This window comes from Talaromyces rugulosus, chromosome I, assembly GCF_013368755.1.
Source record: "Talaromyces rugulosus chromosome I, complete sequence".
Classification (NCBI taxonomy): domain Eukaryota; kingdom Fungi; phylum Ascomycota; class Eurotiomycetes; order Eurotiales; family Trichocomaceae; genus Talaromyces; species Talaromyces rugulosus.
This window is the reverse complement of record NC_049561.1, coordinates 1,043,010-1,059,896: the sequence shown is the minus strand read 5'-3', so window position 1 is coordinate 1,059,896 and position 16,887 is coordinate 1,043,010. Positions and strand designations below refer to the sequence as shown.

At 46.9% G+C, this 16,887-nt stretch overlaps 6 protein-coding genes across 6 annotated transcripts; 3 read left to right on the top strand and 3 right to left on the bottom strand.

Annotated features, from left to right (window-relative positions):
- Positions 1-1,767: 1,767 nt before the first annotated feature.
- Positions 1,768-4,064, bottom strand: TRUGW13939_00350 (uncharacterized protein; the record flags this gene model as incomplete). The annotated part of the gene is made up of 8 exons (XM_035483559.1): positions 1,768-1,891; positions 2,120-2,560; positions 2,641-2,995; positions 3,057-3,176; positions 3,235-3,522; positions 3,584-3,669; positions 3,746-3,845; positions 3,899-4,064. The coding sequence occupies 8 exons, from the start codon at positions 4,062-4,064 to the stop codon at positions 1,768-1,770; spliced, it is 1,680 nt and encodes a 559-aa protein (XP_035339452.1).
- Positions 4,065-4,520: 456 nt separating this feature from the next.
- Positions 4,521-5,603, top strand: TRUGW13939_00349 (uncharacterized protein; the record flags this gene model as incomplete). The annotated part of the gene is made up of 1 exon (XM_035483558.1): positions 4,521-5,603. The coding sequence occupies one exon, from the start codon at positions 4,521-4,523 to the stop codon at positions 5,601-5,603; it is 1,083 nt and encodes a 360-aa protein (XP_035339451.1).
- Positions 5,604-6,391: 788 nt separating this feature from the next.
- On the top strand, positions 6,392-8,022 carry TRUGW13939_00348 (uncharacterized protein; the record flags this gene model as incomplete). The annotated part of the gene is made up of 2 exons (XM_035483557.1): positions 6,392-6,427; positions 6,532-8,022. The coding sequence occupies 2 exons, from the start codon at positions 6,392-6,394 to the stop codon at positions 8,020-8,022; spliced, it is 1,527 nt and encodes a 508-aa protein (XP_035339450.1).
- A 671-nt stretch (positions 8,023-8,693) lies between these two features.
- TRUGW13939_00347 (uncharacterized protein) lies at positions 8,694-9,915 on the bottom strand (the record flags this gene model as incomplete). Its single annotated transcript, XM_035483556.1, has 5 exons — positions 8,694-8,797; positions 8,857-9,130; positions 9,180-9,348; positions 9,400-9,850; positions 9,912-9,915. The coding sequence occupies 5 exons, from the start codon at positions 9,913-9,915 to the stop codon at positions 8,694-8,696; spliced, it is 1,002 nt and encodes a 333-aa protein (XP_035339449.1).
- A 486-nt stretch (positions 9,916-10,401) lies between these two features.
- Positions 10,402-12,296, bottom strand: TRUGW13939_00346 (uncharacterized protein; the record flags this gene model as incomplete). Its single annotated transcript, XM_035483555.1, has 3 exons — positions 10,402-10,476; positions 10,545-10,697; positions 11,280-12,296. The coding sequence occupies 3 exons, from the start codon at positions 12,294-12,296 to the stop codon at positions 10,402-10,404; spliced, it is 1,245 nt and encodes a 414-aa protein (XP_035339448.1).
- A 366-nt stretch (positions 12,297-12,662) lies between these two features.
- Positions 12,663-13,466, top strand: TRUGW13939_00345 (uncharacterized protein; the record flags this gene model as incomplete). The annotated part of the gene is made up of 1 exon (XM_035483554.1): positions 12,663-13,466. The coding sequence occupies one exon, from the start codon at positions 12,663-12,665 to the stop codon at positions 13,464-13,466; it is 804 nt and encodes a 267-aa protein (XP_035339447.1).
- Positions 13,467-16,887: the final 3,421 nt, after the last annotated feature.

The following is a 16,887-nucleotide window of genomic DNA, read 5'->3' as shown; positions in this document are numbered from 1 at the left end:
AACATGAGCGACCTCCAAAAGAGCTTTGTCAAATCGCGACTCGCCAAACTCCCACCAGACATTCCGCTATTTGAAGATGAAGAACAAGAACAATCAAACCATGAGAGCTTGACTGATGGGGGGAAGAAAACTGGCTCGATAGCTGAGGAAGATGGGGATGGCGATTCGTCGTCGGGGTCGTCGACTGGGACGGTTGTTCCGTCAGCGAGTCAGAGGTTATTTGCTCGACCGAGCTCGTGAGTTTTTTTCTTTAAATATACACGTGTATGTTCAAGTGTGTCTGATAACAAAAAACAGATTGGAATCATCTCGAAAAGATCCCAACAAGTCCCTAAGCTGGACCGACTTTTATGCGCAAGAGCTCTATCTCGAAGAAGATGTAGATGGTTTGCACGTAGTTCACCATGCTTACATTACACCACCGACAAACTCTGGCCCCTTGTTTGTAGCACACCACGGCGCTGGGTCTTCGGGCCTCTCGTTTGCGGTCTGCGCTACAGAGATACGCAAAGCGCTTCCGGAGGCGGGGGTATTGTCGATAGATGCCCGCCATCATGGAAGTACGACCGTGGAGCCACTTGATGGTGGCGAAAAGAAGGAACCTGATTATCGTCTGGAGACGCTGAGTCGCGACTTGGTCTTTGTGGTCCGAGAAACAAAGGCAAAGATGCGATGGCAGGACATGCCAGATCTGGTCTTGGTTGGGCACAGTCTCGGGGGCGCGGTGATTACCGACGTTGCTAAAAATGGAGAATTGGGTGACAAGGTACTGGCGCATGCAGTTCTTGATGTCGTCGAAGGTACGTACGGTCTTTTTCCTCTCTACAATGAGATATCTTAAGAAATGATGCTTACTACCTGGAGTGTAATAGGCTCTGCAATGGACGCTTTGCAGAGCATGGATACATATTTATCTACACGGCCGACAAAGTTTGCTTCCTTGTCTTCTGCAATCGAGTGGCAGTAAGTTCTCTCTCTTTCCTTCTTTTTTTGCTTTGTTCTTCCTTGTTCTAAAGTCAAAACTGCAGTTTTCGTTCGCGAACGATACGCAACTCGGTTTCTGCTAGAGTTTCCGTTCCCTCGTTACTCAGAGAAGAAAACCCGCCATCTGACCCGTCACGTCCATGGGTCTGGAGGACGAATCTGGCCGAGACAAAGCCGTTCTGGGAAGACTGGTTTGTTGGGCTAAGTCGCAAGTTCCTCGATGCCAAGGGGGGGAAGCTGCTCATTCTGGCTGGTACGGATCGACTAGACAAGGAGCTTCTGATTGCGCAGATGCAAGGTTTGTTTTTCTCGTTTTTCATTTTTCTCCAGCTCTGGTCTGTATAGCTGATACCTCTTCTTTTGTTTTTTTGAAGGCAAATATTCGCTGCAAGTTCTGCCCGCTGCTGGTCACTTTGTGCAAGAAGACCAACCCGCAAAAACAGCGAGCTATTTGATAGACCTGTTCAAACGAAACGACCGAGGGGCTCTGGTTCTGCCGCCGAAAGTAGGCGACATGATGGCCATGCGCGCAATGGAGAGTGGGTGAGTGAGAGTTTGTATATAATAGGCATGCAACTTTGCAAAGGGAATTTATAGGTTCAATTAATTCTGGCGATGCTCATCGGTTATTTCTAACTTACAGTACTGTATTGTACAAATATAATAAAATCAAGTAATTTATTATTTAATATTAATATTGTATTGCATTATTAATAAGATTATATAATTAGCTTAATGTTATATTATATTTAATGGGTTACTATTGTCACAAGAATCGATAACTCACCAGGCTGATCGTCCGCCAATCCCACCATCTTTAAGGAGTCTTTCCAGAGGCGAGCCTCCAGTGTCTTTCTCGGGATCATAAGCATGGCTTGCAATTCCTGCACCGCTGATCTCGTGAACCCTTCGCTCCATTAGTACTATTGAAATTTGTAGATCCATGTGTCACATATAGTAACAAGATGATATCTCTTCCAGTGATTATCGAAAGAAGGGCCCCATGGAAAATTGAAAGCTATAAAATCCCTGGGATTATAACTTCAGTGCGTCAATATTAGTGGTTCACTTAATGAGAGGTAGTTTTCTCTTGGTGTCTAGCGATCAACATCCTCAATTAACGAATATATCCTACATCTTTGATTCGTCTTTCAGAATCACATGTGAGCTCTCTTCATTCATGACCGTTTCTGCCTCAACCCCATCGATAGCAAACTTTTCTTCTTCCTCGTCCACCTTGAAAGGCTTGATCTGAAACAGAACCCAATATACAGACCCAGAGACAAGAATACTGACAAGCCAACTCAACGAGTACAGATAAGTGGCACCTTTGGGAATCCCAGCTTGCCCACACACCGCCGCTAGTCCGGGCATATTTGGCACTATCCCACAAATGAAGGCCAAAAAAGCCCTCAGGTTGAATCCCGCTGTAAAGTAATGCGTTCCGTGCATCTCGTATAACGAACCGATCCTAAGGCTTCGACGCCGACAGATCCAGAAGTCCACGATAATCACGCCAGCAATCGCACCAAGAAATAGTGAGTAGCCGCCCAGAAATGACGAGAAGGAAGCCGCACTGTACATCATGATATCAGTGGCAAATCGTCGAACCGACGCCGGGTGAACAGAGGGAAAGCTTACGAATTCTGTATGTACCATGGCATTGACAGAATGCTCAGAAAAGCACAGATAAAGGCCCCTCGTCTCGTGTCGATGTATTTTGGAAACCACAGCGCGATATCGTTCGAGAACGAGATACTATTTGCCGAAATATTCGTCCCAATTGCTGCAAAAGCCCAGCAGAATGCAGCGAAGAATTGGGCCGCTCTGTTATTCCAAAGGAGCGCCACCTGGAGCGGATTCCATGTCACTTCTCCGTAGATCACTTCCGAAGCACTCGAGACCGTGGCACCCAATAGTCCACACAACGAAACGAGGATAATCAGACCGACGGCCTGAGTCCAAAAGACTTCACGAGGTTTTCGTGCGTATCGAGTTAAATCGGGCATGTCTACATCGCATTAGACATCTCAACCAGCATCACGTAAAAAATAAAGGACGGAAAAGCATACTCAACGCCAGGGTTGCTTTCGGACCTATTGCGCTTGTCAGACACTGTAGAAATACAACCGCCACTGGAGTTCCGTCTTTGATATGACTTGGCTTCGAGAATACGGGACCGAATCCATGGGCTGCCATAATTAGCGATTCATGTACTACTGGTTGTTCTCGTCTGCTTTCACTACTTACCCGAGGCAACCGCCCAGCTGAAGAGCACGACTCCAAATACTGGCATGACCATGGTCTTCACCAAGAAGAAATACCGCAAAGTGGAAACATTGAGATACAGCAAGGGAAGCTGAGCGATAATCGCGAGGAAGAAGCACAGAAGCTCAGATGATGTCACGGGTGAGTTCTGCGGTAGATGATTCGGAAGATTCTTGAAGGATGGCCAAATAGCTTGGATCATCACTGATATACATTGCCCTGCTTGATATGACTGTGTACCGAACCAGATCACCGCGACTATCCCACGCACTGCGAAATAATTAGTGGGTTTTTTTTGTTTCGATCAAAGCTCCTGTGGTGAAGAACCCACCGAAGACTGCAAAATAACTTCCTCTCATTCCGAAACTCACGCGGGTGAATATGGGAAAATTGATTCCATGGATCGCACCAACATACCTGCGGCTTATTAGGATACTTTTCAAGACATAGAGGAAAACAACCTCGGTAGCGCGAAGATAAAGTCAAGACATACGCGTTTAACATGGCCGGAATGCATACTAACACATGTCCAACAACCATGGCTCCAAGAGCCATCGGTGGACTGAGTCCCTTCGTTACAGCAGTAGAGGTTACTGCATTCAGTTAGCTGTGCACCGTCCTCCATGTTTCATTTGAGACTATTCACCTTGGTACATGCTAATACTGAATGCCTCGGCGATCCAGAAGCCGAGAAGAGACGGCCATGTCCATGTTCGTTTTGGGGAGTCCCGGGGTATAGGCTCGAGGTCTTTATTGGAGTGCGCTAGCGAGGAGTCCCCTTGATTTACTTGTAGTCGATTTCGAAGTCCCATGTTTGTTCTATGATATGACCAAATATAGTAAATCGAAGAGGATGTATGTAGTCTACACTTTGTTTCTTTGTGCAAGCTTTCTGGGACCACGAGCTTTAACTTCTTCAAAAGCAAAACGTGTAACCCCTTGCGGGGCTATTCTTACGAAACCTATTGATAACCAGCGTACCAGTAGAGTTTACGAAAATTGGCCAAAGAGTGGACGGGACGATAGATAGTTTTGAGATTGGAGTCGGAAAGATAAGCGTAACCGACTCCGTTGGGTGGAAAGTCCTCGGGGTGAATTCACTGATAACTGATATGTGGGGTGTGTTTCGACCCCGAATTTGTATCTCGTAGATTTGCTGAGTTTGATAGTTAATAGTCCATTTATAATTTACCATTCTGCCTAGCGTATCGTTGGCATATTCAGAAAACAATCTTCATCCAAGCCCACGTGCAACTACGACAATCACCATGAGTTCCACGACTTCGGCGTCCAGGTTGGTGACAGTCGCTGCCTGTCAGCTTGGTCCCGTTCATCTCGCAGATTCTCGGCGAGATGTGTTGAAGCGCATGCTGTCGCTTTTGGAACAGGCCGCGCAGCAAGGAGCAAAACTTGCAGTCTTCCCAGAGCTTGCTTTCACCACGTTCTTCCCACGATATCTTTTCGAGGGAATAGACTTGGATCAATATTTTGACGTAGAAGATCCAAGTAAAGGTGGAATTGAGCAATCTCCAAACGTCAAGCCTCTTTTTGACCGTGCAAGTGCACTGGGTATTGATGTGTATGTGGGCTATGCGGAACGCAGCATTCAAAAAGACGGAACCCATATCGACTACAACTCCAGTGTTTACTACTCCGCGGATGCAAATAAAATTGTCGGGAAATACCGCAAAGTCCATCTTCCAGGCACCGTGGAGCCTCGTACCGAGCCTGGCGCTGTTCAGCAGTTAGAGAAGCGCTATTTCCGCCCGGGAGATCTTGGATTCCCGGCATTCAGAGCCCCCGGGCTTGTTGAGGGCGCACTAAAGAAGTCGACCGACCTGGATAACGTTACACAATCAACTGGTAAAGGCGATCCGATCATTGGAATGCTCATCTGCAATGATCGACGTTGGGCCGAGGCCTGGCGCGTGTACGGCCTCCAAGGAATGGAGATTTTATGTTGTGGATATAATACCACTGCATTCCCGACCACTGCCGCTGGCCACCAACTGGATCTAACTCCCGAAGCGGCGGAGGAGATGGTAATGTTGCATCATAAACTTTCATGCCAGGGAAACAGTTATATGAACGCCTGTTTTAGCATCAATGTTGCAAAGACGGGCGCTGAAGATGGGAACCCGTTGGTGGGTGGAACTATCATTGTGCATCCGCTTGGGCACATTATCAAGGAAGCTCAAACGAAGGAGGACGAGTTGGTTCTGGCAACAATTGACTTAGCAGACTGCCACCGACCTAAGAGCACTGTCTTCGCGTTTGAGAAGCATCGTCGACCTGAACACTACCATCCTATTCTGGATCGTACTGGGGTTATTGAGCCAGACTTGCTATGATCTGGCGACGATAAAATTAGGTAGACCCTTAACATGTACATTTGAGTTTGAGCGTGTTTTAAATATTTCATTTGCAGGATATATTCCACACATTGAATCAGTCGACTTGTATATTCGTAAACCCCCTAGATGAATAGTTTTCGTGCAACGAGACCTATATACATACTGTACGCTGTTTGTTCCTCTCTCTAGTCAAAATCTTATAGGACAACAAATGAAGGCCCTCTATTGGGCTGGACTTTAGACGGGCTTTGCTTGTCTCGCCGCTTCTTCATCTTCCACGAATCCCGTCAAGACGCCGATGGCGTAAGCCAGCGTGAGATCAAGGCCATAATAGCTATCATGCCTGCATCTACAGAACAGAAAGTTCGGCAGAATAAACCTGACGTCAACCGGCCCAAGAAGCGTGTTGTCACTCCTGCCCTCAGAAAGGCAGAGCGTGTATGGAGTAGGTACTCTCCACCGCTATTAGAAGCCAAACCTAAAGTAGGGAATGTCTGCTTGTAAATGAGACTATAGTAAAGCATACTGGACGAAATCCTGTCAGGGACCAGAATGGTATGATGTATTTCATCGATAGGCTTCAAATTGGGGTTGTTGGGGTCGAAACTCTGGGAACAAAGTTCCCCCCCACCCAGCACCACAGATAGCGAGAACCCCATGATAAGCCAAGCAGGTTAGAGGAAGAGATGAGAAATTTGAGACTCACCTAGAACGATACAAAGGATATGGATCGCTCCTCTAGTTAGAGTGGCAACCTTCACTGAACCGAACATACCATAGCCACCATGGGGCTGGATACTATCGTGAGAAACGGTCTCATTGTGAGTGATCCCTCGATGACCTCGTCCCATATGTCAGCGTCTTTAGATATGCTATTTCACAAGGAGGTCGATTGTTTCAGCATAGGACTGATATTTTTGATCAGGTCACGGAAAGCGGCGTGCTTCCTGCCGGGCAAGAAATTGGAATCTCCAACGGGAAAATATCTCTCATAGGATTTGGCCTGCCTGAAGGCCCCGAGACCAAGATCATTGATGCGCAAGGCGCATATATCACACCTGGCGGTGTCGATTCACATGTGCATCTGGCGCAAAGAAATGCACCGACTGGAGACACCTGGGAGACTGGCACGCGCAGTGCAGTCGCCGGAGGTACTACGACCGTACTTGCATTTGCATCGCAAACGAAGGAGATGACATCCTTGTTCCCCGTCCTCGAAGAGTATCACGAAAAATCTCGTGGCCAAAGCTACTGTGATTACGGGTTTCACTTTATTCTCACGAATCCCAGCGAGACAATCCTTTGGCAGGAATTGCCTCGTATTGCCAAAGAAGAAGGCATAACAAGTGTCAAACTTTACATGACTTACGAGTTGTACAAACTGTCCGACCGTCAACTCCTCGATACTATGCTTGCATGCCGGTCGCTGGGACTGACGACTATGATTCATGCTGAGAACAGCGACATGATCAATTTCCTGATCCAGGGCCTTGAGAGAAATGAGAACACGGCCCCTTTCTTCCACGCGATCTCGGCACCAAAAATTGCTGAAGACGAAGCGTCATACCGTGCCATTCGACTTGCAGAATTGGTTGATGCTCCGGTGCTACTAGTTCACGTTTCTTCCGATGGAGCCATGAAGCATATCAGGGAAGCGCAGACGAGATTACTCCCGATCCATGCAGAGACATGCCCCCATTATCTGTTCCTATTGTCTGATAAACTGGCAAACCACGAGCACGATGCCTTCCATGGTGCCAAGGGGGTGTGCTCCCCTCCACTTCGCCACAACCCAGAAGACCTCGAAGCTCTCTGGCGCGGAATTTCAAACGACACATTCACGATATTCTCGTCGGACCACGCGCCCACCAAATACGACCATCCTCAAGGGAAAAAAGCTGGAATAATCGACGGAATCCCCAAATTTAGTAAAATTCCGAAAGGAATCCCAGGAATTGAGACCCGCCTATCTCTTCTTTTCAGTGAAACAGAAGGATGTCTTCCGAAGGAGCGAGCCCGTCTGAGCCTGGCTCGTTTTGTGCAACTCACATCGGGCAATCCGGCTAGGCTGTATGGGCTAACGCGGAAGGGATCCATTATGCCAGGATTTGATGCAGATCTAGTTGTCTGGCATCCACACAACCAAGGCGAGAAAACGATTGCACAGGAGAAACTCCACCACGGGGTTGATTATACGCCATTTGAAGGGATGCGTGTTCGGAATTGGCCTCGCCTTACGATGTTGCGGGGTGAGATTGTATGGGATGCGGACAAGGATAGTGTGACTGGAGTGAAGGGATTTGGAAATTTCTTAAAGAGAGAAAATGGTCGCCTTCTGGTTGGAAAGCTTGGTCAACTGCCCGCCGGGATGATCGAGGGAGAGCGAGATTTGTGGCGGCCCAGGCCTGTGGCATGATTACGCGATGCTCAAGCATGAATATAATAACGGAGTGATCATTGATGCCCTTAAGAGACTTTAGAAGATCAGGATTTTGAAAGCTATACAGAGCAGCCCTATTACTAGCACGGGAAAACCCTAGATTGACCGATTGATGGTTGCAATAGTCTCTCCGTAATATATTCTCACTTATATTTGTTATGAAATTCAACAATGACATTCTACGCATTGGTCACAAAGCTTTTCGGGGCAAGCGAGAAATCATATTTCGCTACTAGTGCGGGAAAGTGAATACTCAGACCCAAAAAAAACTAATACAACATGATCCGTAGACATGATAGACATGGCCTTGGAAGGTCTCTGAAACTAGAAGGAGAGAAGGAATGTTTCAACTCCCAAGGCGTAAGGTAACGTACATGGACAACTGTATGGATGAAATCTTTTCGTGTATAACAAGGTTTTGCGATGTAGATCAAATTGTTTCGTTATCATATAATCTTAAATAATACCACCAGAATTAGATCTTCTAGCCAACCCCCCCCTAGAATAAAGCAGCTTTTATTTGCATAAACCATGAAAAGATTTATAGCCGAGCTCGTTCGGGAATCAAATCGACGGCTTCCATGGCCAGACCCCTGTTTTTTGTCAGGGGTATATTCGTATATTCTCTTTAATATTAATTGGAATCCTTACCAAGATGATTGAAACCCAGTACCACCCGCTCCGTAATTATGGATGACAAGCTTGCCATCAATATACTCACGTTCGACCCTCGCACCACCTTTTCGGCTGGCTGTATAGAATTAGAAATGGGGAATTTCGGGCGACGTGTCAAGAATGCAGGATACGTACGACGAAGCCCGACGCCGTGCTTGATGACCTTGAGGTTTTCGGGCTTTCCAAGCTGGGGAACTAGGGCGCAGCATTTTCGTTTAATGACCTCTGCAAATTCCAAATCGACTTCTCCATTCCAGTTGTTCTTTTCCCGACACCCGCCCAAGATCACACCGCCCATTCCATCTTTGCCCCGTGGAAATATATGGGTTGCATCTGCATCTCGATGTGGAGATCGGAAGTACATCGTGGGAATTGGTTCTTTTGGACCTTCAACGAGCAGAATTTGACCCTAAGCCGGCTGTGAGACGTGTCATACTGACCTAGTAGGGGAGACATACTCTCGCAGGATACAGCATTTTGTCCTCAACACCACCAAGTGTAAGGGACCCTAATCCAGTGCAATTGAACACCGCCGATGCCTCAGGATACAGATTGAAGACCTCACGAATGTCGGTGAATATTTTTCGATGGATTTCAACTCCACGAGAGTGAGCTTCCATCTGTAACCTACAACCATCAGCCATAAGCTTGATTGCCAGTTGGGGAAACAAGTCCTACCAGGGAAGATATCGCTGAACATCAAGAACAAATGAAGCCATTTCAAACCCAAAAGCTGCGCCGTCTGGAAGTTCATCTTTTTCAATTGGCTTTAACCCCCCAACAAGATCCTCAAACCAGATTTTTCCTGTAGCAGGTGTAATTATCCCAACCTCATCGATCGGTCGGTCATAATGGAAGCGAATATTCATGGTCTTGACACCGGAGTCTGGTCTCACCCTAGAAAGCTGTTTAAACTTCTTGTAGGTGATAGAGTCCCATTTCTCTTGACGGCCATTGTCTGCTGAAGCAGGAAACCAATTTGCACCCCCCCAGTTAGACGTGTAGTCTGAAAATGAATCGCCCGGTAGATACTTGGCTGCGATTGTAACATTTGCACTCGGGTAGCGGTCTTTTAGTTCCAGCGCAGTGGTAAGCCCTACGACGCCAGCACCGACGACAACATAGGACGCTAGTGCATTAATATCGTCATTAAAAATATCTTTCATTGATGAGGGAGTATCGTTTCTTACACATTGCGTGGTGGAATTTCCGTGTTCCCGGAGCAGCTCGTCTGAGGTGATAACACTTTGAGATGGAGTCGGGTCTTTGAAAAAGGCAGCAGCTTTTGACTAACACCAAACTCCCCGAGGTTACTTCTCTATTTCATCTATCGGAATGTGTTGTTGATCTTGCCGGTTCATCTGGGCTCCACTCACGCCGCCCCAAAAAAAATGAAGCACAGAGTTGGAGTAGAAACCCAGTTTCACCTCACGACACAACTACAGTTAAATTGCGAGTATTACGGTATCATGAAAATGAGAACACAAATTATTGCATAATGCAATTATATTGATGTTATTATCAAGTAGTCGCGAACTCTTTTCTTCATCTTGAACTAGAGTCTAGAGGCTCTCGGGCCATCGTGGTCACTATTGATTGAGGAACCACAGATCAGTGACAGTTGAAAGAAGGACAAGGTCTATATATATGCCCCTGCGCAATAACATAGATGACAGAAACTCACAGAGCAGCAATTAGATCAATCTCTACGTCAGTCTTGGCTGGAAACGCATTCACAGCCACACATGTTCGAGCCTTCAATAACAGTCCCAAAGTTAGATATGCAGTGAAAACACCAGAATACAACAACCTGCAGCTCATACCGGTCTGGGGTCAGTATTGAAAATTTCTTCATAGGCGGCGTTCATTTGACCGAAGTCATCCATGGACGTAAGATAGACATTGACTTTAATCACATGCTGAATGCTTGATCCGGCAGCTTCAATGACGGCAATAAGGTTTTTGAGAGCTTGTTTCTATCAATTGTCAGAAACATAAAATAATAAACCGACAAATCTAAGTAGAGAATCTTGCCGTTCTGTCTTTGACTGTTCCAGGAACAAGTTTGTTTGTCTGGGGATTTGTGCCGACCGCACCCGAGCAGTATATTATCCCATTGCAGATTATTGCTTGGGATATAATAGCTCGAGGAGCCGGAGCTCTGGTGGTGAAAACTTTTGATAAAGAGGGTGCCATGCCAGTTATCTTTTGAGATATAGGAGCTGCTAAAATGCTACGAAACACACAGTGTTATACTAATTTCTCTCTCTTGGGTCTAATCCAGGAACTCCAAAATTGACATCAATCTCAAAAAGCCTTGGTCTGACTGGGAACTGACTTTTAGACGTTTTGGAGTAAAAATAATGTACAATCGCAACTGAGAGATCAGAGCATCTCACATGAGGTTTCTTGGGGTAATTTGAATTTCGTTTGAGCACCTTGAATATATCTTCATTCGCTCTACGATGTGTAACCAATTTTGTGATTATAATTTCTAGCATAGAATTTATTTCTAATACTATACAGTCAACTGGTATTCACAAACCTATATCTATCACATAGTTTATCGGTCGTCCTGTGGTAAGAAAGGCTTCAAGGTTGTCCAAGTTGATCTTTTCAAAGTTTTGCCAGCTAGTAGACGAGCAAACTCCAATGTGAGGGAGAAGGGTAACTTTCCAATTGTCTTTTAGTTTGGAGTTAACACCCGGTTCTATTTCGTGGACATCGAGACCTGCTCCAACAACTTTCCCTTGATCAAGAGCTTCTATCAAGGCTTCTTCGTCAATCATTTTCCCCCTTGCAATGTTGACTACTCTCAGTCCCGTCTTCTTCGCTAGAGCAAATTCCTTTGTTGACAACAAGTGGTGTGTTTCGTCCGAATAAGGAGCTGCAAGGACAATGCAATCCAATTCAGGAATCATGTCACTGATTCGACAATGGTAGATCGCCCCATTTTGCAGGACTCTTTCTGCACAGATATTTTGGCGTGGACCTTGGTAATGGATCTTCATGCCCCACGCTGATTCACACTTTTGCGCAATTGCAAGCCCAATATCACCCAGCCCTACGATTCCTAACGACTGGCCACAAGGGTCACTAGCAATGAGCCCAAGTTCCCTGCTTGCATTCCAGTCATATCGCGCACACCAGTGTGAGTAAGATAGGTAACGAAATGTGTCGAGAACCAGAAACCATGCGGTGTTGGCCACAGCCTCGGTGCATGCACCTGGTGTATTACAGAACCATATACCCCTGGCTGAGATACCTTTAACATCTGATGCATCATATCCATGCCCGCTACAGCAGATGATGCGTAGACAGCCGGGGAAATGTGGTACCACCTCCGGGGCGAAGAGATGTTGCGATGCCAATTTGCCCACTTTATGCCACCCATTGCGGACGATAGCCACCACCCCGGAATACTGGCCTCCTGGCTTCAGTCGTTCAATAAAATCGGTAGTCGAGTCGCAATCATAGTAAAGAAGATTGAACCTTTTTGCTAGAGCTTCTCGACGTGCGGTGTCGACAGCCTGCACAGGTGATTCAATGAAAAGGATGTCCGCTTTTTCTCCCATTGTATAATCCAAACCTCAAGGTCTCAAATGAAATTTTCCTTGTTTTGCGTCAAAACTAGCCAATTATGGTCTGGAATGTATGTGATAAGGTGGATTTCATTTACTGGTGGTCAGACTTGAAGAATAATAATCTTATCAGTTGATACGAGTTGTACTGCTGAATTCGGGGTAAAAACCCCAACACTTCCTCGGGGTTCGATTCTAGTTGGGTCCACCGATAAGAGTCACAAGTATCGAAGCCTAGGTAAACCCCGTTACGGATAAGGGCCCAGCTAGCTCACTTCTATTGAATTGAGGTAGAAGTAATACGAACGACCGCTTGACTTGAGATTCTTATTCGGAGAGTCTGTCCCTCTGAGAACGACAATGGCCACCGATCGCGCCGATGTCATCTTACCTCGGGTGTCTGGATCATCCAATTCTCGACCAATCAACATTCTCCTGGTGAACCCAAACTCGAGTGAATATATGACCAAGGACTGTTTGACAGCCTTGGGACCCAGTTTACCCCCAGATGTGATAGTCCATGGATTCACTGCACCCTATCCTGCTCCCACAGCGATCGAATCCCAAACTGATGCCGTGCTCTCCACCGAGGCTTGTATCAGGGCAATTAAACCCATCGCAGACAATTATGATGCTTTTCTTGTCGCATGCTTCCGAGCTCATCCTTTGATCGGTGTGCTCAAGGAAGAATTTACCCAGCCGGTGCTTGGAATCATGGAGGCAGGCATGTATGCAGCACGTATGCTCGGCGGCAATATGGGGATAATATGCACATCGGAACGATCTGCAGCAGCCCACGGTCGTACAGTCTCTGAATATGGGTTCTCGGACTATTTTGCAGGATGCGAAGCAGCTAAGCTGGGTGTTCTCGAGCTTGACTCTGAGCCAAGAGCCGAGGTGCAAGCCATCATCACACAAAAGATCAACCGTCTGGTTCACGAGAAAGGTGCTGATTGCGTGCTGTTGGGCTGTGCTGGAATGGCAGAGATGCGAGCTATCTGCGCGGCTTCGACCGAAGGAAGTGGCGCGAGAGTGTTGGATGGAGTTGGACTGGGGGTACAATTCTTGGTCGGTCTTGTGAGGGAGGGTCTGAAAACTTCCAAGAATGGTATTTTCAGAGATTCATCAGTAGACAGAGTGAAACGACTGCAAGACTGGTTATGAGCATAAGTAATCAACATTGATACCTCACGCGTGGCAATTGAACTTTCCCCAATTTTGTCTATTAAGCTGGGGCCTCGCAGGTGGCGGAAATGAGAGGCATGGCAGACAGGACCTTAGGTGACTTTAGACTCCGAATCTTTCCCTTATTCCCCAACACCGTAGTTCTTGACACAACTTGTTTGCTCAGGGGGGTACTTCTCTACACCTAACAGCAGTCTAATCGTGTGCTTCTGACTTTCAATGGGGAAGTCACCGTTTTGATCCCTTCTGATTAGAGTCATCGGAAGTAATAATTAATCCAAGATATTTGTACCCTAGAAGCTCACTAAGATTATAGTTATTATTCTTTATGGGCTTGGATGGCTGCAGACCCTCATCTTTGGAATTGTTCCGCCCAGTAAATATAGTCGACTTAGAGCTTTGGAAGTATGGCAAGACACAGGGGATTCGACCCCACCACATCTAGCACAGATAGTCACATAACTGCAATTCAAGATGTGTTGCTTGCATTAATTTTTAGATCAGCTAGCATAATAATGGGACCGCCGTTCGGGGAAGGAAGAAGGGGGGGAAGAGAGAATTGGTGCAACTCGGATATACTATACCAGGCAAGTTGCGTGTACTCGACTTGTGTCCACAGTCGATTTGATTCGGATTCCTGTTGGTAGATGGAGAGATGAAGCGCTATTTACATTGCTGTTGTGAACGTCTGTCTAAATCACAAGACATCCTTGATCAGAATGTGGTCAGAAAAGCGAAGGATACTGTTCCCAGTGGAAGGCATTCGAGTTTACAGCGGTCGCAAATAGTGAGCTTGGAATTGATAAAATCCCTAATTCTATCAATTTATATTGCACGAATTCGATTTGCAGACAACAGGAATTGAAGTGGCCTGTTCCAACCATTTGAACAAACATATTATTTCCCAATTAGGAAGGTTCCACGGAATACGGAGTATGCGTGGATATACATGCAGACGACTCGTACTTCATAATCAAAATATCATCCATCAAGCACGACACCTTAACCTCCATTATAATTCAACAATATTCGAACTAGCCCAAAAATGTGCATTTTCAGAGGCCGTTATCTGATTATGTAATATCACAGGAGTTCGAATGCCGTCACCGTCTCCACTTCGACTGATAAGCAACTGCGGTCGAACATAGATGATGTCGAAGTACAGACGAGCACCCCCTCCTCCCAGTTGAAGCCATGCGGCCTCGTATTGAAGTCGCACCATGTAGATTTTGTCGGAGGCGGTTCGCCAGACGAGAACACCTACTCCGCCACGAGCGGACTCGTGCGTTCCCCTGTTCCACTACTAGGGTGGGCACGTCTGACATGCACAGATACACGCGAGAAGCCATTTCACTGCCGCTGTGGCAAGAACTTCACTAGACGGTAAGTGCAAGCCTTACCAAGGGACTCTCGGATCAGAAACTGAGTAACAATAGTGACCTGTTGTCGCGTCACTTGAAACTCAAGAGCGATTCCCCTGGTCATGGAGAGGTTGAAAATTACAGTGGATTATTGCTATTCGAGAATAATACCACTCAAGCCACGCATCTTGAATCGGAGCTTGATAGCTCCACAAATTCCCGCTTGGAAGTTCGCGAGGCAACCCATCCTCTGCCACAAGGAGATCTAAATAACCAACCTGCTGCCGTACCTTCTATTTTGCCGGCGAATGCCGTAGGTCAAGTACAGGGCTCCGAGGACACCAACGTCTCCGGATCCCTGTTACTTCCACCAGATACCTCTCACAGCTTCCTAGAAGAAGATTTAGAAGATCTTAACGTGTTATGGGGAAGCGTTGATACCGACTTTCCCTTGGAAGGACTAGGATTTGGTCTCCCAAATTATCTCATCTCTCTTCCAGGGCTCGATATATCTGGGTCAACACCCTCAGGGAACTCAGGGCAGTCTATCGACGAAACACCCTATCAGGCCGTGCCAGATAGCCCGCCATCTGATGACGATGCCTCGCTTTCCCATTTCCAACTCCCATCTTTACCACAAAACGACAAATCCAATTCTCAGGATGTGGAAAATACTTCGCAACACTTCTACTCACGTCCTAACTCTTCCGGTGAACATGAACCCAATTATCCGTGGCGAATTAGCAATGAGGACTACCAGTATGTTTTGACGAAAATCGATCATATCCGTCCAAACCTCCCGAGCTCCTTTAGTGTGCCCTCGAAATATGTCTTCTGCAGATACATTGAAGGGTTTTTCACAGGAAGCCATGGGCATTTGCCTTTTTTGCACCTATCCACTGTGTCGATTGCGAATCTGTCTCCGCCCTTAATCTTGGCAATTATGGCCATGGGGGCACAATATCGCTTCGAGCGAGAACGAGCAGTGAGGTTCTACAAGGCGTCACGATCATTGATTAACCGCCACATCAGCCTCTACACCCAGTCAAATTCGCTTTATACCCCACGTTCCCACGTTGAGACTATGGACTGCACTGAGAAGACTCATTTTGAGGTGCTGCAAGCTCAGATCATCCTTACCACTTTGGGCACATGGGGTAATCATGATCTACTCCACGATTCACTTGGAATTGCTAGTCAAATGTCGCTCTATCTCCGGGATAGCGGCCTTCTCCTACACGATCGTCATTCCAACGATGGATCGTGGAGCACCTGGATTCAGCAAGAGGGGCAACGGCGCACCAAATTCATTGCCTACATGATCTGCAATAATCAAACCATTCTTTACAATATGCCTCCAAAGATCCTGAATAGTGAAGTTAGTTCACTCTATCTTCCTTGGCCCGAGGATCTCTGGAGAGCTTCAAGTGCCTCAGAATGGAAATCTCTCCGCTCGAAGTGGCCACACAGCGTCTCCTTCGGCGATGGCTACGGCCAGTTATTTCACAATAAGCCAATTCGTCGGGATAACTTCAGCTTATCTTCCTTTGGAAACCTGGTCCTAATGCACGGCCTCTTCCAACACATATATCTAGCATGGGAGGCATCATTCTGCATCCCAGTAACATCCGAGGACCGACCTACCTCACTACCCGTTGAGTTCTTCACAAGATTCCACACAGCGCTCCGACGATGGCAAAAAAGCTGGGAGACAAGCTCCGACCCGTCGTCCATCACCCCTTCATCTCCGAAAGGACCCCTCGGTTTCAACGCGACAGCGATATTCCGAATTGCATGCATCAGACTACACTTCAATCTTGGCCCACACCGCAGCTTAGGAACGGGGAATCCAGAAGCCATCGCATCAGCCTTCTGCAACGCCCCAAGGCCCGCACAAACCCCTCAGATCTACCACGCCGTCCTCCAATCCATCCACGCTCTATCCATTCCCGTTCGGCTCGGCGTGGAATACGTTGCGAGGACACAGACTTTGACATGGAGCACGATCCATTCCCTCTGTAACCTCGAATGCGCCGTGT